This window comes from Rhinolophus ferrumequinum, chromosome 13, assembly GCF_004115265.2.
Source record: "Rhinolophus ferrumequinum isolate MPI-CBG mRhiFer1 chromosome 13, mRhiFer1_v1.p, whole genome shotgun sequence".
In the NCBI taxonomy this organism is placed as follows: Eukaryota; Metazoa; Chordata; class Mammalia; order Chiroptera; family Rhinolophidae; genus Rhinolophus; species Rhinolophus ferrumequinum.
This window is the reverse complement of record NC_046296.1, coordinates 89,139-109,611: the sequence shown is the minus strand read 5'-3', so window position 1 is coordinate 109,611 and position 20,473 is coordinate 89,139. Positions and strand designations below refer to the sequence as shown.

Sequence of the window (20,473 nt, the reverse complement as noted above, 5' to 3'; positions counted from 1 at the left end):
GCAAGTGTAAGCAGTTAGTCAATCTGAATCATTTGGATCTGTGTAAAGGACTCTGTCCACACAGTGAAACCCACCTGTGTAGTGTGTGGAATGGCTGACCTGGAGCTTACCCAGGACAAAGGAAAGGAGAGAAGAGTCTAAGCAAAGAAGAGAAGACGTGACTGGATGGCCCCTTCTTCCACTACTGTAATATCACCTTACACAAATAATGTATTAAGTTTCCTCATCTGTAATTGGGAATAATAATATATCATCAGGAGAAAGAAATAAGAGCACAGTTTTGGAACATTTTGCTTTAAAGTCTTACCCAAATACTAGGTATTATTACTGTTTCTTTGGACAGAACAAAAATTCAGTCTGCAGAGACCTGCAATTTGGCAATTTAGATTTGAGGTTTGCCCCTGGGGTGCCTGGCCCTGGAACAGTGAAGGAGCTGGTGGCGTGTCCAAGGCCTTCACCCTCTTAGCCCTCTCAGCCCTGTCACCCTAGTATGCCATACAAATATTTCCTCTATGTGTCTTGGGGGAAGGAGCACCAAGGATTGAACCAGGACTGGATAGTGGCAGAATCGCCCTGCTACCCTGAGTTTCCCATAGAGCTAGCATTAAATCCTACATTCTCTACAGCCAGCAGATGTTAGATTTGAGGGGACAAATCTAACATCTTTTTGTAGGTCTCGTCCACATCTGCTCCGGAAGCATCTGTAAGAGCACCTCCATCTGGGGCATAGAGTGTAATACAGGCCCAAGGGCAGCCTGGTGCCTGGGGCCTGTCCATGACTCCATGACTGTCTGTGGTCCTGCTGTGCTCCAGCCGATCCTGTCCTGTAGAGAGTCCCTACGGACACTTCTCTTGCTGCTTCTCTGTTCCTGCTGACAGACGTCGCTGCTCTTGCTTTGAAATACTAACTCATTGCAAACAAAAGTCTGACGTGAATTCCCACTTCTATCATTCTGGAAGTGGCATAGCCCAGGGGTTAATCCAGCCCTCCTTGGTTCTCATGCAGGCTACTCTGCTACTTTCCAGGGGAAGAACTGCTCCTCAATTTCCGCATCTGTAAAACTGAGTCGCTGGGAGGGTTCAATGAGATCAGCCATGTGAGTAGTTCTCACCAGTGAGAACATCGAACCCCCTGGGCGGTTTGTTAACACACAGGTTCCAGGGCCCACCCCCACCCAGGATTCTGATTCAGTAGGTCAGGTGGCCCCAAGACTCTGCATTTTTCACAAGTTCCAACATCATTCTGCTGCAGATCCAGAGAATCTCTGATCTGTGTAAAGGGCTTAGCCTGGCATGTAATAAGCACACAGTAAATTTCAGGCATTACTAAGAATAGTCAATGAATATTTGCTTCCTTAAAAGGCTTCCCAATTCTGTTCTGTTTGAAAAATACCCCTCCCTCCCAACCCAAGAGTTGCCTGAGTTAAGAAATAAAAAAATCTGGTCTCTTTCAGCTCACTTTTCTTAGAAGTTGGGACATGTGGCATAACACCTGCTTCTAAACACAGCTACTTGATGTATAACTTTTGGCAGCTCTTTTATATTTTCTCATTGCCAATAAAGTTACTGAAATTGAAATATACCATCTGTTGGAGGGTTTGTATCAAAAAGACAGATGACACTGTTTCAGGTAATGACAGAGTCAACCTGTTTCCCCAGCAAACTTTCCCATCTGCCAAAACTGACTTCATTTCTTAGATTTGGCATTTGTGAACCACTATGTTCTTCTGGACTGGGATATAAAAATCCAGTGTCAAAAACACCAATTGGTTACCTGAAGCAATATTGACAACTACAGAGAAAGAGTCCACCAAATTTCCTGCCACTTAGCTGGAATAGAATGAGCAGAAACAGCAAATTCTATCAGGGATGTAGAGGTATCTGTTATACATTGGAATCCTCCACTTTTAAAAAGTTTGTTTTACGTCCCTTGGCTTTTACAAAAGGCCTACATTAGTACCTATACATAGAACATAGTGAAGATTAGTACCTTCACTAACCAAAAGAAATCCGAAAAGGACTTTTACTTTTGCGAAAAAAAATTGAAACTAGAGTTCAGCGTTTTGTTTTGCTCCAGCTGTTACAGAGGCAGCGCGAACCCCCGCCAAGCTCTTTCTGGGAACCACACTCAGCGGCTCAGCATCGTGCCCCAGAGCTGTGAGCTGTATCTGGGAGCATCCAGGCTTTATCTCCATATGCATCCGTTAGCAAGCTGTGTCCTAGGGGGCCAGAAAAGCCTAAGAAAGCTCATAGAGGGGTGCACGTAGCGTAAAATTGGACGGAATTAAGTGTATTTGGTATGAGTTGGTAGGTTGTTTTTGGGGCCTGGTAAGGCTCAAAACTCTTTCATTAATGGTAATTGCTTGTTCGCTTTATACCGTTTCAGCTTGCAAAAGGTTTCATAGAAACACTCTACTTTCAGGTAGTGGGGAAAACATATATATATATATATATATAAACACATACATATATATGTAAACATGTATGTGTTGTATTTCTAAATTTGTAAAATAAAATGTAGATGTACCTGTGTGTAATGAGTACCCAACTATTTTTTGTTTGTGTAAAATTGTCCCAAAAGAAGCACTTACTTCCTGGAGAGGCACATCGAGCACTTTGTTCTCCGTGGGGTTTGTTCCCACCCCGAGAACACACACTGGGCAGGGTCTGCACCAGAGCGGTCAAGGCTCGCGGAGCCCAGGTGCACAGGACACCCTGTGAAGCTCGTAGCCGCCGGATGTCCCCGCAGGCACAGGGAAGGACTAATGCTTGCTTTTGCTTGAAGGACACGGAAGGTGTGGCAGGGAGCTCCCATCTGGAGTTTGGAGCAGTGCTGATGGGAGTTGCACTGGAGGACAGCACGTGCCACCTAAAGATGGGTGAGCAGGTGCTGCTGCCGTGGTGTTGGAAGATTCGGTTATTGTCTGAACACCCCGACGCTGATGGCCTGGGCTTTCTTGACTGGACCGGACCTCAGACACTTCATAATGCGATGGGCCGCCTCCACACAGACGTGCCTTTTGGCCATTCTGTTTTAGAGTTATCGAAGAAAGAGATATTGAGCCCTCAGTTGAAAGCCGACACTGGTGCTTAACCACCCCAAGTGCCAGGAAGTCTTTCTTCTACGCACGGAAGTCACCCGCTGCTCTCCCAGCCTCCTCGCCCTGACTCAGACCTCCCTGGCTGACCCACCTGGGCTGGCCTCCGAGCCATTCCCTGCTCAGACTTTCTTCCTTCTGCCTACACACCACTCTCCCCTCTTCCCTCCAGGTTCTAGCACTCTGGGTTTCAAGTTTACAGCCTGATTGGTCTTGCCATGTCTGAGCTTGAGCATAAGAAAGGAAGAAAGTCGTTTCTTCTTCCCGTAAACTTAAAGTGAAATATTCCCAGCTGAAGATGAGATTTGCTACCTGAAGCTCTAAGTTGCAAAACAGATGGCAGCATCTTATCAGGGACTCATATCTGCCTTCAAGTCCATTACTGTTAGAATGGGTAAAGAAGGGACTCGGAGAGGCACCTTCAAGAACCCCTACTTCTCCGGTCCTCTAGGAAGCTCTCCTGGGTGGGGCATCCTCTCCCTGTCTATCAGGGCACACCTCTACCTCACAGCCTGGCCTCCTCGTTCCAAGAAAACTCAGCAGAATCTCCTCACAAAGCCTGAAGAGGAGGTGTTTGGGGACAAGGACATGCAGAGCTTACTTAAATGGAAGGAAATGGGTAAAACATACAGTTGGCCCTTTGTATCCGTGGGATCTGCATCTGTGGATTCAACTAACCTCAGATCGAGAATATTAGGAAAAAAATGTTACATTGTTGCTGACGTGTACTACATAGTTAGGCCTATGAGGTACGCGTACAGTCATTACTGAACATGTACAGACTTTTTTACTTGTCATTATTCCATAAACAGTACATAGCTTTTACATTGCATTAGGTATTATAATTAATCTAGAGATTATTTAAAGTATACAGGAGGATGTGTGCAGGTTACATGCAAATACTATGCATTTTATGTAAGAAACTTAAGCATCTGAGGATTTTGGTATCTTTGGCGTGGGGAGGTCCTGGAACCAATCCAGTGAGGATACTGAGGGATGGCTATATCTCAGAAATTTGGCTAAATGGGGCTCTGTTATACAGTAAATTCTCATGTAACGTCATCAGGTTCTGCGACTTTAAGTGAACTGACATAATGAAACAAATTTTACCAGACTGATTGATATAAACAAGAGTTAAGTTCCTAATGGCATCTCATCAATCTTATAATGAAACATTGAACAAAATTACGTGATTCAAGGACCTGATTTTCTGTTTTCTCTAGGTTTGAAATGTACCACAATAAAAAGTGTTTAAAAGATAGCGGAGAGAGAGAAACAGAGAAGGAGGGAGAGAGAGACAGAGAAAGGGAGTGAGGCAGGCAGGAAGGATAGCACTGTCAGGGCAAGTCACCCGTGCTTCCCTGCATTGTCTGGCTCCTCCTCGTCCAGTGTGACCCCCCAGGGTGCCACCTGGGGTCCCACATAAAGCTGTCATATTTACAGAGCAGACAAAAGATTCCTTCCCTCCTCCTCACAGACTATCAACCACCAAAGCTGTCTTTAAAGTCTATTCTTCACCTACTAGAAAAGAGAACAGATCTCATCTTGAGGTTTTCTGTGTCTCAGCTCAGGTGGTTTGGGAATGTTGGGACTTTTTCTTTCTCCATGCTTGTCCGTGTCATATACATGAAACCGCCTTCACTCTCACCATGACCCTTCAAAGACGAGTCCTTCTTTTGGAGTCTCAGTATCAGAAACCTGGTTTCCAGTCTCAGCTTCACTCTTTACTACTTTTATGCCCTTGAGCCGGTCATGACTGGATCTGAGCCGCCCTTTCATCCTGGCCCTACCTCCCACCCCTGGGAGTGAGGGTGACAGGAGGGGTGAACTTGGATGGTGAACTTGTGCAGAGGCAAGGAAGGCGTCAGGACAGTAGGGGGCTGTGGTAGTAGAAGGAGTTTTAGAAATCCTTGTGGTGAATTCAATGCGTGGATGGCTGCGTTTCCTCTTTGCTCACTGCCAAAAGCGCCTTCTATCCTTCGCGTGGACACGGTTTACTGGGAACATTGTCGAGGTGCTTCTACTCACGCTATAGCACACGGCCAGTGCACAGCCTGGTCGCCCTTTCCTCTGTTCGTTAACTATACTTCAATCTGAGATGCTTGTTTATCTTCTAGCACCTGCACGACCTTCCAGTTCCAGGGTGAGACCATTTGGATAGGAACTAAAATTAGTACCTAAAAAGAGTTCAGTTCCCACTTGCTTCCTTCTCAGGTTAGAATTCACATCATGGCTCCATCCCTCAAAGTGAAAACCACCAGAGAGCTAGTGAGTGCTGCTACAAACTAAAAGAACACAGAACATTTCTTGTTCACTTGTTACGTTTTACTTTGCTCCTTAATGTGCCAGGTAATTAAAGTACCATTGATATGGGTATTAACAACAGGACTGTGACCAAAATGCTAAATTAAAATGTTAAAATAAGACTAATTGTGGCCCAGAAGCCCAAACAATTTTAATCTGATTCAACCTCAAGACACACACATTAAAAAAAAAAAAAAATTTCTCACGCTATTCGTTCCTTTGGTTAAGCATGAAATCACTCTCTGTAATTATCACTGCAGGGAAAATCCAATCTTATGGCATAGACAAGGGTGCAGGTGAAGGATTCATTACCAGCTAAGACTGGTAGGCACACACACACACAAGGTTGTAGTTTTTACTCAGTGGCCCCTTATTCTCTGCTCCAAGAGGAGCTTAGTCCGTGAGGGCTTTATACGTGTCACAGTTCCTGTTCGGTAATCCAAGAGACAGAAATCCATGAACTTGAAACAATGAGGGATATGAGAGAATTTATTAATTATTTATGAATGCCCTTCTTTGTACCAGGCATTGCATATGTTATTGTACAACTCTGGGGGTAGGTATATAATTATCTCCATTTCACCGATCAGAAAGCTGAGGTACAGAAGTGTTGTGTCATGTGAATGCAAGCATCTCGAGTCAGCGTGAGAGATATTTCTCAATTATAAATTAATACACCACATTTCTGACTTGACAATTCAGCCTCTATGAGTTTGGATACCTGGACCCGCCACTGAGAGATGAACCCATTCTGGAAATACTTGGCAAAATCAGGTTCTGAACCGGGAATGCTGAAGGACTGGTTGGATCTAAACTGAGGTAACATCGCTGAGAGAGTGCCACCTGCAGAGCCTTTGGACTAACTGGTATGAGGCCTCCTGGGTTCCTACATCACCCACATCTGTTCAACTTGAGATACCTGTAATACTGACCATAAGAAAATGAGAAGCTTCTTGCAAGCACAGAGGAGGAAGTTGGAATTCATAAGTAGAAAGCAGGATGACGGCATCCAAAGAAGAAAAGCATGAGCTGAAAATCCTTGACGTATATCTGGTAGCTCTTTACAAGTCAAATTCTCATCTGGGTCACATATTTTGTTTCTGGTAGAAGGGAGGAGAATGAAAAATCAGTTTGAGTTTCCTTTTAATATTTTCATTGTGGACTCATTACCTATGACTGGAGTCCCCAGTTGTCCACCTGTGTTCTTTGGCTCATCTTGAGTCCTTAACTGCACCATCCCAGCTGATTACTGCCCACATGATCCCTGGGGGAGATTTTCCAGGTGACCTGGTGGGCTACAAGCTGCTGCTGCCCCTCCCTCTTGGTTCAATGGCCCACTCTATTCACCTTGCATTCTCAACTAACACATTCTTTAAAAATATATATATATATAGATAGATAGATAAATAGATAGATAGATGTATTATAAATATATATTTATTTATTTATTTACAATACATTTATTTCTCAGAGGGAAAAAAATGGGCCCATCAAAAGAAAATTTAGTCAAATTGTTGGCTTTTTAGATCCTTACATTTTTTAATTTTATTATACTTTTGTGTAATTTTTTAACAAAGTACGTAATGAATGATAGATTAACAGTTCAAAAAGTTCCTCCATCTTAAGGACTTGTTGCCAAGCTAAATGAATGCTCCATCCTTAAATTGAAAACGCATTTGTGGACATAAGCAAAATGGTGGTATAGGAATTTCTAGCTCCTGTTCGCTCCCAGAAATACCAATTTGAACAACTATCCACATACAAAAATGCATTCACAAGAGCTAAGGATTCTAAGAGTGGGATTACAGCACTGCACAAAGCACAGAAACAAGCAAAGACACATTGAGGAGGGAAGGAAAGACAGACGCACTTTACCCCCATCACTCCTTCCCCAAACCCAGTAGCCCACCTCGAGAGAAAATTTCCCCCCATGAGACAAGTGAGCACCTGACGTCACTGTGGACTTGAGAACTGGCCCACCCCAGCGTCAGGTTGACTCCCACAGCCCTAGGTAGCTCCTGTGGTACCAGGCTTCCACTGGGGCTCCCGAGAACCCAGGCTTTCAGCTCTGTCTAGTGCCAGTTTGCTCCTATAGACATGGTAGCTCCTATGGCCCCATGTTCTCAATTAGCCTCTGAGAATCCAGGCCCCAGGCTGGCACCCATGAACCCAGTTTCCTGGCCAGGACCAGACTACTGTGGACCTAGGACCCCGACCAACTCCAGTACCAAGATGGCTTCCACGGACCCAGACTCCAGACCAGCTTCCATGAATCCAGGCTCCTGGCCTGCCCTAGCCCCATACTGTCTCCCAAAGACCCAACCTTCAGGCAAGCTCCTGAGGCCCCAGGTCCCAGGCCACCCAATGCCCCAGCCTCCAGGCCATCTTCCAGGAAACCAGGCTCCCAGCCCATCCCAATGTTGAACCCGCCCCAAGGACTCAGACACAGAGCCCACCCCACTGGTTCCTGGTGCCTGGTTAGCCCCCATGGATCCAGGATCCGGCCCACCCTGCAGACACAAGTCTCAAGCCCATGACTGCAGACCCAAGCACCAGGCTCACTCAGACTCCAGTGTGGTCCCTAGTATACCCAAGCACCAGGCCTGCCCACCTACTGACCCAGGCACTAGACCTGCCCACCCAAGGACTCCAGCAGCAAGTCCACCCATGGACACCCCAGAGGACCCACCCAGAAGCTCTGGACGGGTGAACTGGTGAAGGGCTTTGCCTGCTGAAGCCAGTCTGTGAAGATTGAAGGAGGTGGCTAGTTCCTCAGGTGCACAGACACCAACACAAAGGCCACAAGGATGGTGACTAATCAAGGAAACATGACACCAGCAAAGGAAACGAATAAAGACTCTGAATAGCCAAAGCAACCCTGAGAAGAAAAAAGCTGGAGACATCACAATTCCTGATTTCAAACTTCATTACAAAGCAATAGTAATCAAAACAGCGTGGTACTGGCATAAAAACAGACACATAGACCAATGGAACAGAATTAAAAGTCCGGAAATAAACCCATGTATATAGACTTAACTAATATTTGACAAGAGAGCCAAGAGTACCCAATGGGGAAAGGATAGTTTCTTCAATAAATTGTGTTGGGAAAACTGGATATTCACACATAAAAGAATGTAATTGGACTCCTATCCTACATCATTCACAAAAATTAACTTGAAATAGACTAAAGACTTAAATGTAAGACCCCAAACTATGAAACCACTAAAAGAAAATATAGGGAAATAGTTTCTTGACACTGGTCTTGCAGCAATTTTTTGGATGTGACACCTAAAGCACAAGCAACAAAAGCAAAAATAAACAAATGGGACTACATCAAACTAAAAAGTGTCTGCAGAGCAAAAGAAATAATCAGCAAAATGAAAAGGCAACGTATGCAATGGAAGAAAATTTTTGCAAACCATTTATCTTATGATGGATTAATATCTAAACTATATAGAGAAGTCATACAGCTCAATAGCAAAAACACAAGTAATCCATTTAAAAGTGGACAGAAGATCTGAATTGACATTTTTCCAAAGAAGACATACCAATGGTCAACAGACACATGAAAAAATGCTCAACATCATTAATCATCAGGGAAATGCAAATTAAAACCACAATGAGATATCACCTCACCCCAGTTAGAATGGCTATCATCAGTAATACAAATAGTAACAAGTGTTGGAGAGGCTGTGGAGAAAAAGGAACACTCACACACTGTTGGTGGGAATGCAGATTGGTTCAGCCGCTATGGAAGGCAGTGTGGAGGTTCCTCAAAAAATTACGAATAGAATTACCACATGACCCAGCAATCCCACTTCTGAGTATCTATCTGAAGAAAATGAAAACACTAATTCAAATAGACATGTGTACCCCCATGTTTATTGCAACATTATTTACAACAGCCAAGATACGGAAACAACCTAAGTGTCCATCAATGGATGAATTGATAAAGAAATTGTGATATATATTGGAATATTATTCAGCCATAAAGTAGAATGAAATCTTGCCACTTGCTACAACACAAATGAATGGATCTCGAGGGCATTGTGCTAAGTGAAAAGTCAGAGGAAGACAAATATTATGTAATCTCACTTATATGTTGAATCTAAAAAAAGCCAAACTCATAGAAATAGAGAGTAGAATAGTGGTTACGGGGGGCTAGGATTGGGGTGCATGGTAAATGGAAAGGTGTTGGTCGAAGAGTACAAATTTTCAGCTATGAGGTAAAGAAGTTCTGGGTATCTAATGTACAGCTTGGTGACTATAGTTAACAATATTGTATTATATACTTGAAAGCTGTTAAGAGAGTAGATCTTAAAAGTTATCACGGCCAAAAAATAATAGTAATTATGTAAGGGGATGGAGGTGTTAACTAACCCTATTGTGTTAATCATTTTGCACAACTAGAGTGCTCTCCCTTGCACTCTCACTGAGGTCTGACAAGCTCGAGAACTCATCCTAGAAAAAGTGCTACACACCTCATTGCTGAATATCACCATGGTCACCTTCGAAGTACTCCCCTTGGGAAGCTATGCACTGACGCCAGTGCCTAGTCCACCCTTCAAAGCAATTTTGGAACTCTTTTTCTGGAATGGCCATCAGAACTGTCATTGTATTACCCTTGATGTCCTGAATGTCATCAAAATGTCTTCCTTTCAGTGCTTCCTTTATCTTCAGGTAAAGAAAAGTTATTTGGGGTCAGATCAGGTGAGTAGGGAGGGTGTTCCAATACAGTTATTTGTTTACTGGCTAAAAACTCTCTCACAGACAGTGCCGTGTGAGCTGGTACATTGTCCTGATGCAAAAGCCATGAATTGTTGGCGAAAAGTTCAGGTCATCTAACTTTTCAAAGCAGCCTTTTCAGCACTTCCAAATAGTAAACTTGGTTAACTGTTTGTCCAGTTGGTACAAATTCATAATGAATAATCCCTCTGATAGCATAGTTGCAACAAGTTCGCTAACTTGTCAGACGTATCAACTCATCATGTTTTTTTATACCTTAAATTTACATGTTATATGTCACTAATATCTCAATAAAACTGGGAGGAAAAAACCAGAAAACGAATTAGCAGCTAGCACATATGAGGTACTTACTGTGTGACCAGCACCTTGGGTCCATTCCCTCATGTAGTTTACAAAATATCCCTCTCTGGTAGGTATAACTGTCATCCCCATTTCTAAAGAAATGAAGACTTAGATAAGTAGCAAAATCACCAGTTAGTAGGATCTATCTGAATCCAGGGCTGGGTTCTTAGTCCCTATTATATACTTAGCACTTTTGAAAGATCAGTGATAAGTTCGGTATAATCCTTATGTATTATGTGAAATACTTATTTAACATCTGCACTGGAAAAATAGAGACCCACTCAAACCACATGTTTTTTAAAGGGAAAGTCACCCTATATGAAGTTCAGGCTATAGATATTTATCTCTCTTCCCCTAGAAGTAGGGGAGTCTTCAGTGAATGTATTGAAAATGTCAGTGGTGGTGGTGAAGGTTTATAACGCAGATGATGGGATCCCAGAGGGAAGCCCTGCTCTCCCTGGCACTCTCACTGAGTGGCGTTCCCCTGGGAAGCCCTCAGCTTGAGGGCTGGCGTCTCATCTATTCACTCCCATGCAAGGCCTACCCTACCCTGGGCTACCCATCAGCATGTCACTCAGTGAAAGAGCTTGTAGGGAAACCCACCCACATCAGCTACCCAGTGCTCAGAATCAGCACAATCAAGATTCCAGAATCATTAGCCATGAGGAGACCCGGCAGTCTCAAAGATGAAGACAAAGGTAAGCTGAGGCCCTGAGTCCAAAGGAACCAGATAAAATTTCGAAAAAAGAAGAGAACTTAAAATTACATTTCTGATCACCTCAGAGAGTCTTGAGAGTATAGTTCATCCATAAAGGAATGAAGTGCTATGCAAAAGACACAGAAAATAAGAATGCTCTCAGATTGAAAATACAGGGTTGTCAAAATTAGAAATTAGTAAGACCAAACATAAACTTAAAAATAATCCCCCAGAGCATAGCATAAAAAGGACCAAAAATAGAGACAAAAATAAAAATGTATAAGGGAAAAGAAAAATTCAGGCTCAATCAATGAGGTCCAGTATCCACCCAATAAGCACCTACCCAAAAAGATCAGAAGGGAGAAAACTATCAAAGATGAAAGAAGAGACATTCCCAGAGTTGAGATATACATGTCTCTGTATTTAAAAGACCCACTGAGAAAATACCCAAATTTAGATAGACCCTTGTAAAAACATTTTTAGAAAGAAAATATCAAACCTTCAAGAGACAAAATGTGGTCACATATGAAGGAGAAGAATCCAATCTATTTTCAACCTAATACCAGCACGCTGAATGCCAGAGGGCAATGCCTCCCAGTTTCTGAGGGAACATTATTTCAGCTTAGGTTTTCTAGCCTGCCAAGCCATCAATCAGTGGAAAGGCAGAAGAAAGATTTTTCATACATGCAAGGACTCAGAAAGCTTATCTTCCCTAAGGCCTTTCTTAGCAAGTAATTTACGGATATTGTCCAGCAAAATAACGGAAACCAAGAAAGAAGATAACAAAGAGTTAGAAACAAGTAGACCCAGGGCGGCACTGAGGGCCCTTCCCAAATGTCAGCTGTGCTGTCCACCCAGAGCGCAAGAGCCCAGACCAAGAGCAGAGGCAAAGTTTCCAGAAGGGAAATCCTAGGGAAGAAAGACCATCTTCAGAAACAAAGCACAATTGAAAAGCTAGATAAAGGTAAATTATGCTAGGAGAAAAAAAGAAAAGACAACAAGAAAGTTGAAGGAAAACACAAAAAATTGACAAGAAACTCATGGACCTCTGTGGGGACAGAACCTAAGAGCAGTTTCCAGGCTCTTGGCATCACGTGAAAAGGTGCTGGCTCAGGTAGTAAATGGCCATCAACTGTGATTGGATGGCCATCAGCTGTGGCTAGTTGGCTGTCAGCTGTAACCAGTGAGCCATTGGCCACTAATATAACTGCTATGGCTACTCTAGCAAGAGCGGATTGAAGTTAGCACAGCGGATTGCAGCTAGCAAGTGAGGTTGGTTGGCAGAGACAACTGGATGGCAGGTTACGGATTGTGTTGCTCCTGCTTCCTGTGTCTCCAACCCAGCTGCCAGCGAGACTATAGTAGTACGACTCCCCTATCTATGGCTCCGTGGGTGTTCCTTTTTGGCCGAGCCACATCCTGCGTTCTTATGTGGGGAGCGGGACCAGAGACCCCGCACGACAAATGGTGCAGCGAGCAGGGTACGGTGTTGGCTGAAACTCTCCGAAGGGCAGTGGAGCCGTTTGTGCGTATGAACACTCAGTCTCAGGAAGACCAGGAGGAGCAGCTGCTGGAGAGCTGGACTCCCGTGGAGGGGTGGGAAGATGTGGACGATTCACCAACCAGCATAGACTGGAGGAAGCGAAGGTCGTTGCGGCCCTGTGAGCTGGGAAGTGCTTGCTGAGGCAGCCCGGATGCAGGACTTGTAGTCCCAGGAGGAAATGTTTGCTGAGTCCTCCGTGGGAAATGAGGGTGAGGTCAAGGTCGTCCCTCACCCCCAGGACAGCCCTGGCGAATGACTATGGACTATGGGGAATTGCCTTCCATCCCTAATTTAATGGACTGCTTGACTGTTTGCTTGGGAACGTACCACTATGTAGTGGAACTGGCGGATGTTTGCTTTTGCATCTCAACCAGCTGCCGTGGAGAATATGTGAGAAAGACTGGTGGTACCCTGAGAGCCCCGGCAAGTCCAGGAAGTCTGGCTGAGCTCAGAGAAAATGGCAGTGCCCTGAGAGCTCTGGCTGAGTCCAGGAAGTCTGGCTGTGCCCAGAGAGAGTGGCAGTGCCCTGAGAGCCCTGGCTGTGTCCAGGAAGTCTGGCTGTGCCCAGAGAGAGTGGCAGTGCCCTGAGAGCCCTGGCAGTGTCCAGGAAGTCTGGCTGTGCCCAGAGAGAGTGGCAGTGCCCTGAGAGCCCTGGCTGTGTCCAGGAAGTCTGGCTGTGCCCAGAGAGAGTGGCAGTGCCCTGAGAGGCCCTGACTGTGTTCGGGGAGACTGGTGGCACCCTAAGAAACCCAGGAAGTCTGGCTGTGCCCAGAAGGACTGGTGGTGCCCTGAGAAACCCTGGCTGTGCCCAGAGAGCCTGGCTGTGTCCAGGATATTGCATTCACCTCCAGGCTCCTCGCACAGGGCCCCTCGCGGAAGATGCCTGTCGCGTAGATTGTGAGGCGAGACCCTGTAGGGGTGGAGTGTGGGGACAGAGCCCCAGAGAGCAGTTTCCAGGCTCTCAGTCTTAGGTGCTGGCTCAGGTAGTAAATGGCCATCAACTGTGATTGGATGGCCATCAGCTATGGCTAGTTGGCCATCAGCTGTAGCCAGTGAGCCATTGGCCACTAATATAACTGCTGTGGCTAGGCTAGCAGAAAATGGGGCCTAGCAAGAAGATGGTGGCTGAGCTTGCAAGCAGTGGAGTGTGCATTGCAGATTGCAGAGAGGCGAATTGCAGCTAGCAAATGGAGAGTCGGTCAGTTGGCAGAAAAGTGGACAGCAGGTAGCACGTCGTGTGAATCCAGCCTCCAGTAAGACTATAGTAGTATGACTCCCCTACCTATGGCTCCGTGGATGTTCCTTTTTGGCGTCACCATATCCTGTGTTCTTGTGTGGGGAGCAGGAGCTGAGACCCCGCCAGACGCCTTGCATGACAACCGCATATGAAACAAACTGTGATACGACATGTTTTTTTAGCATCGAAGCTTCAGTGAGTTGTAAGATAATAGACTCCATTTGACCTTGCTGCTAGGAGTGTGCTCCTTGCACATATGACCCCTGTAGGGTCTTGTTAAACCAGCTGGGAAGGTGTAATTCCAGCACAGATGATCTGACCCAACCCTGAACAATATCATGTAGACATAAAAATCTGAACACTTTTAATAGGAGTTAAATTCCTAAAGTCAACTGATAAAAAGGGCAAAGGAGACCTGGTTGTGAATTCAGGAAAGAATGCAAATCTTAATGACTTTAGGTAAAAGTAAAGGCATAGTTGATGACAGAATGGATGTGAAAGAGAGAGAGAGAAGGGATGGGGAAAAGGGAAGAGGTGCCGATTCCGTATCTTACAGAGTTGAGATGGAGAGATAACGTCCATACAGATATTTATGTCTGTTTTTTATAGTTACAATGATAACTCAATTGAATTATCATAAAAATAATGAATCACCAACTGTTAGGAAAAGAGGAGTGAGGTCGTGTAGAGTGAGCAAAACTCTCATCTTTCATGGGGGTAAATCAAGAAATTGGATATAAGCTAATCATCTAGAGTTATGGGGGTAACCATCAGCAAAACCCAAACTACAAAATGGTAAAAAGAGATTGTCTCTCAGAGGTGATGGCAAAGGTTGGTATAAAAGATTAGATAAAACAAAAAGCTACAAATTCAGTTAAAAACAAAGAAAGGAATAAATACTGTAATTATTCATGAAATGCAAACTTAATTGGAAACCTGTCAGGAATTGAAGTAGATTTCCTTGTGTTTCTGCCTCCATGAACAGACATGTACGTATATTAATTTTCTCTTCCTCCTAATATCTGCTTATGGTTAGTTTCTGCTTCCTCGTAGCTTCAGTTTACTAGGACCCCTTGTGTCAGTCAGTATGCAGATAGGAAAGAGATCAGACCTCATTAATGTAAGATTCTTGTCAAAGGCGAGGCCAGGTTCAGGGAACCCAGTGAAGGTTGGGGAAGCACCATAGGGCTAGCAGTGTAGGAATCTCCATCACTCCTAGGTCTACAGGTTGAGGCAATTAGGGAACTGGAGAGGTGGATGGGGAGAACTGCCCTGGAGGGGCTGAGACCTTTGGAGAGCAATGAACCTCTGCCAACCACAACCAGGGCAAAAAAGACTTCATGTCTCTCCCTAAGCAAGGGGCCCAGTTTCCCAGGCAGGGTCAAGGTGGAGAGAGTGGCCAGGAGATTTGGAGGGGCAAATGGAGAACATCCAGCACACCCTGTGGCTTTTTTTTTCTATAAGCCCCTTTATTGCATTCCTCACGGCAGTGACTTTAGTCGCTCAGTATTTCCTAGCTCCGATTTCTAGCTGAGTGAATGAGAGCGCTGCAGCTCTGCCGTCATTGGCCAGGCTGTGGATTAGCTGCCCTTGGGTCAGCTGCCTGGTGCAATCAGCTACATTGGGCTTGAGCGAGCAGTAAATGTACTACAACACATCCTCGCTCTGGGTGGAGCCATTTCACCTGTTGGCAGGTGTAAAACAGACGCAAATGTGGGCTCCTGTATCACATATAAATTAAGCAATAGTCATTGTAACGTTGTAATTGATTTGTCTCAGGGCTCAAACGATAATAGTTAAGGTTTATTGAGCACTATGATGCAGGCACTTAATGGGTGTTCTCTCATCTAATCTTTGCCACTATTCTGTAAGTCGGCTTGATCGTTGTTGTACGTTACACACAAAGAGGTCACACTGGCAGACGTTAAGCAGCCTGCCAGAGAATGCCCAGTGACAGGTAAGTGGTGGAGGCTGGATTTCACCCAATCTGACGCTGGACCCGAGCTCCTGAACACCATTCTTGTCACATCTATGGGAAACAAAATAAAAATTAACATCATCTTTTAAAAGAGGTATATTTGGGGAGAGTTTCTTCCTTTCCATCAGTGTTTCCAAAAGTAATACTATAGCAGTACTACAGCTATCCAAGATGTTGCCATTAGGGAAAACAGGATAACGGGCAGACAGGATGTAACTGGATTATGTCTTACAATTGTACGTGAATGTACCTTGATCTCAAAATAAAGCTAAACAAATATCACAGAAGCAGCACCAACTACCATGTAAGGTAACTTCAATGTGCCAGGCACTGTTCTAGGTGCTGGAAAGACAGCCGAGAGGGACACACGAAACTCCTTGACCTCATGGAATTGTCATTCTAAGGGAAATTGGCTTGTCCAAAGCTTCATTCAGTCCGGTTGCTTGTAATTCAAGTTATGAAATACATGCTTATTACCGTCAACGCTGATTATAAAGTATTCACTTTCTGGTCCCCGGAAAAGTGGGTCTGAGTAGGTTTCCCTGGGTTACTTGACAAGGCTCATAGTATTTGTGAATACCAAGCCTTGTCGCAAACGGTAAATAAACGAGTCATTCTTTCTCTGGACTCTCAAAATACCTGCCACATGTAAGCTAGGCTCTCGATTCCACACGTGCTTGGAAAGACTAACTACCTTCTCTTCCCGGCTCTTCTTTGCTCCAGGCTACAGAGAGCGCCCAAGTGCGAAGCCGTGGACACAGTCGGTTGTCTCCGAGAAGATGCGGACGTGACTGATGAATCGCAAATCCTGGCTGGTGCTCACAAAGACAGACGTTTCTCTCCACCATTCGGGGGCACGAGAGATCCGAGACATCCGGGAAGAAGATGCAGCCGGCCGACCGAAGACGGCAGCCCCCAAAGCGCTGAGGGGAGTCCCTCCAGGCGTTTCCGTGGCGGCTCCAAGTTTTCTCCATGATGTCCTGTAACAGCACGTCCATTGAGACTTTCGAATACGCGCTGCTGACCGGGAGCAACTCATCGGACACCTGGGCGACCACCCCGCCCGCGCCCCTCAGGGTGTGCTTGGCGGTGATCATGCTGCTGATGATGGTCGTCGGACTCCTTGGCAATGCTGTCGTCTGCGTCATCGTGTACCAGAGGCCGGCCATGCGCTCCGCCATCAACCTGTTGCTGGCCACGCTGGCCTTCTCCGACATCATGCTGTCCTTATGCTGCATGCCCTTCACCGCCGTCACGCTCATCACCGTCCACTGGCACTTCGGGGATTACTTTTGCCGGCTGTCGGCCACACTCTACTGGTTTTTTGTCCTGGAGGGCGTGGCCATCCTGCTCATCATCAGCGTGGACCGCTTTCTCATCATCGTCCAACGCCAGGACAAGCTGAACCCCCGGAGGGCCAAGGTGATCATCGCTGTGTCCTGGGCGCTGTCTTTCTGCGTGTCTGCTCCCTCGCTGGCTGGCTGGACCATCGTGGAGGTGCCGGCGCGGGCCCCCCAGTGCGTACTGGGCTACACAGAGTTCCCGGCCAGCCGCGCCTACGTGGTGACGCTGGTGGTGGCCGTGTTCTTCGTGCCCTTTGGCGTCATGCTGTGCTCTTACCTGTGCATCCTGCACACCTTCCGGAAGAACGCCACCCGCGTCCACAACCAGTCCGACAGCCTGGACCTCAGACAGCTCACCAGGGCCGGCTTGAGGCGGCTCCAGCGGCAGCAGCAGGTCAGCTTGGACTTGAGCTTCAAAACCAAGGCCTTCACCACCATCCTCATCCTCTTCGTGGGCTTTTCGCTGTGCTGGCTGCCGCACTCGGTCTATAGCCTCCTGTCCGTGTTTAGTCGCAGGTTCTACTGCAGCCCCTCCTTCTACACCACCAGCTCCTGCATCCTGTGGCTCAGCTACGTCAAGTCTGTCTTCAACCCCATCGTCTACTGCTGGAGGATCAAAAAATTCCGCGAGGCCTGCATAGAGTTGCTGCCCCAGACCTTTCAAATCCCCCCCAGAGTGCCTGAGCGGATCCGAAGGAGAATCCAGCCAAGCACGGTCTATGCCTGCAATGAAAATCAGTCCGCCGTCTAGAGAGAGGCAGGCAGAGGGGAGGAGGCGCGCAGGGCCTGGGGCTGGACCGAGCCCCGCTGTCGGTCTGCTCTGCTTCCTGGCACTTAAGTCGCACTTGGCGTTTTGTGGTGGTCATTTAAGCACAAAGGTACTCATTTGTTACCAGATGAGCTGCTACTCCCAAGTTTGCAAGATGAAGTATTTTTGTATCTTGCTGAAGGGTGTGGGTCTGATGGAACCTGGAAGGTAGTTAAGATGCTTGGAAACGGGTAAATAGGTGCAGAAGGTGGGCAGAAAGTTAGGGGAGAGGAGGGCAGCTGGGAGTGAGGTTGGCTGAGTGTGGAGCAGGAGGAAAGCTCTGTCTGAAGAGTTCCGTCTGCACCAGCTTAAGAGAAACCCCCATAGTGCCATATTGCGATGTGAGAAACCCAACTGGGTGTCCTTTATTTGACGCCAGCATTCCTCAGAGGCATTTACCTTTGTGATTCATGGGGAAAAGTGCAAGGTTCTTTACGTTGATCAGATGTGCATTTCTGACCAGGCCAAACCATTCTTTCTAGAAACCAAAATCACACTGGGAAGCAGAGTGAGCCCCTGTGCTTCTCTGTTCCCATTGTGACACGTTGGAGGCCTCAGTGGCTCAAAGCCCAGGGACAGTCCAGCGGCAGCTCAGCTGAGATGAGAAGCCCACCCGAGTGCTTGTGCATGTTCCACACCCCTCCTACCTGCATAACCCACCCTATCCCTGTGACCCGAAGCCCTTCATCCTCACTGTCTGCGGTGACGGTCCCTCTGCCCCTTCTTCTTTCCCTTCACAGTTTCCCATGCCTCCATCAATATCCAGTGCACAGAAAAAACACAGCCCTTCTCTTATACTTCATCTTTTCAGCAAGTGTTTGTAGCGACTTGCTTTCAGTCTCACAAGTGGTCAATGGGTTTTGTTTACACGTTTCCTCTCCACACCCTGAGGCTGCAGCTTCTGTGAGCTGCCACATCCACCTCAGCTGTGGAACTGCAAGCAGGGGGCGTACTAGACACCCAACCAGCTGGCAGTTCCTCATTGATCTCTGTGCTCCTCCTACCTCATTCAGATGCTGTCCTCTGGGCCACATATTCACAACCTTGGTCCTAGTGCCCAAGTAGGACTGGGATCCCAGGACTGAAACTGCCTAGAGGGGACCTTTCTGCTTGTGCTGCATCCTTGGCCACTGTACCCAAGGCCGCCCATTACCACAGGGAGCTTCTGACGTGGTATCAACTTTCCTCAGTTCAAGGCACACCACTGAGTCCATGAAGCTCTCTACAGTTTCAGATCTGAAGAGAGTGGGGCGTTTAAAGAGAAATTCAGAAAACCTGATTCCAAGTCTATCTAGCAAGAACTAGTCATGTGACCTTGTTCGTTGCATATCACTTCTCTGGGCCTCAGTTTCCCCATTTGCCAAGTGAGGAAGCAGGTCTAGATGATCTCCAATGTCTCTTTCATCTCTCAGACACTCTGATTCTAAAATGTATGTGCTGTCTGCTCGTGGTCAGCAGAACCCCTGCACTCGTTTATTTATCCATTCAATGAGCCTTTATCAAGTGCCTACTAGATGCAGGGCACTGCGGGGGAGAAAGTGATGGACACACGCAGGCTGTGCCCAAAAGCAGTCGTCCGATTTATCTCAAAGATAATAGTAACTCAAATTTGGCCCAAATACACAGATGTTCCCTTTTGTTTCTCTTCTTGTTTCCTTTCCAAGGTAGTATTAAGAGGCCAGCTCCTCGTTCTCACACTTGCTTCCTGTGGTACTGGTGACAGAGACAGGGAAAAAGGGAGTTGAGGAGAAGAATATACTTTAACTAAGCCCAGAGGAGGATTTGTCCAGAAAATAGCTGACATCTTTTCTCACTCACTGCATCCTCTTTTTATACCCAGGTGGACAAAGAAAGATGGCAGTTGGTATGTGGTTGAGGTGGGACCCACCAATTCTGTGTCCCGAGTGCCCCTAGCAAGGTCAGGGTTTGCCTTCAGCTCCTGTGAGGCAGACTTGCATAGCCTCAGTGGTGGCCAAGGGCACAGCCAGACCACTGAGGGGACCAGCCAGTGGGCACCTCCCCTCTGGTGGACATTTAAGAGATTGCTCCTCCAGCGCCTTGAGTGAAAGAGAAATCACAAAGCTGAATGAATGAAGGTACCAAAATTTATATCAATCAGTGTTATATGATGTATGTTGGACAGTAATATATGTTTCAAAGTAATACTTTTGTATATATTTTAAATAAAGTATTATTGCTCTTTCAGTGTATAAGACTATGTTCTTACCAAAATGGTACCAAGACCATGAAGAGTAGGCAAAAAATCAGGTGTCAATCTGGAACCTGTAAGTTAGTAACAGAACTGGAATGACTATAGAAGGACATTAATGATGACAACCGGGGAAGTGTTTGAGCAATAGGGTCACTACTGTGGGGG

At 46.1% G+C, this 20,473-nt stretch overlaps 1 protein-coding gene across 2 annotated transcripts in view; it reads left to right on the top strand.

Annotated features, from left to right (window-relative positions):
• Window positions 1-20,229, top strand: part of GPR45 (G protein-coupled receptor 45) — an 88,981-nt gene extending 68,752 nt beyond the window's left edge. For both annotated transcript variants that reach the window (XM_033124234.1, XM_033124233.1), the window contains exon 2: window positions 16,669-20,229. In XM_033124234.1, the coding sequence (XP_032980125.1) occupies window positions 16,918-18,039 (1,122 nt within the window). In that variant the 5' untranslated portion in view covers window positions 16,669-16,917 and the 3' untranslated portion in view covers window positions 18,040-20,229. The remainder of the gene's footprint in view (window positions 1-16,668) is intronic.
• The last annotated feature ends 244 nt before the right edge of the window (window positions 20,230-20,473 follow it).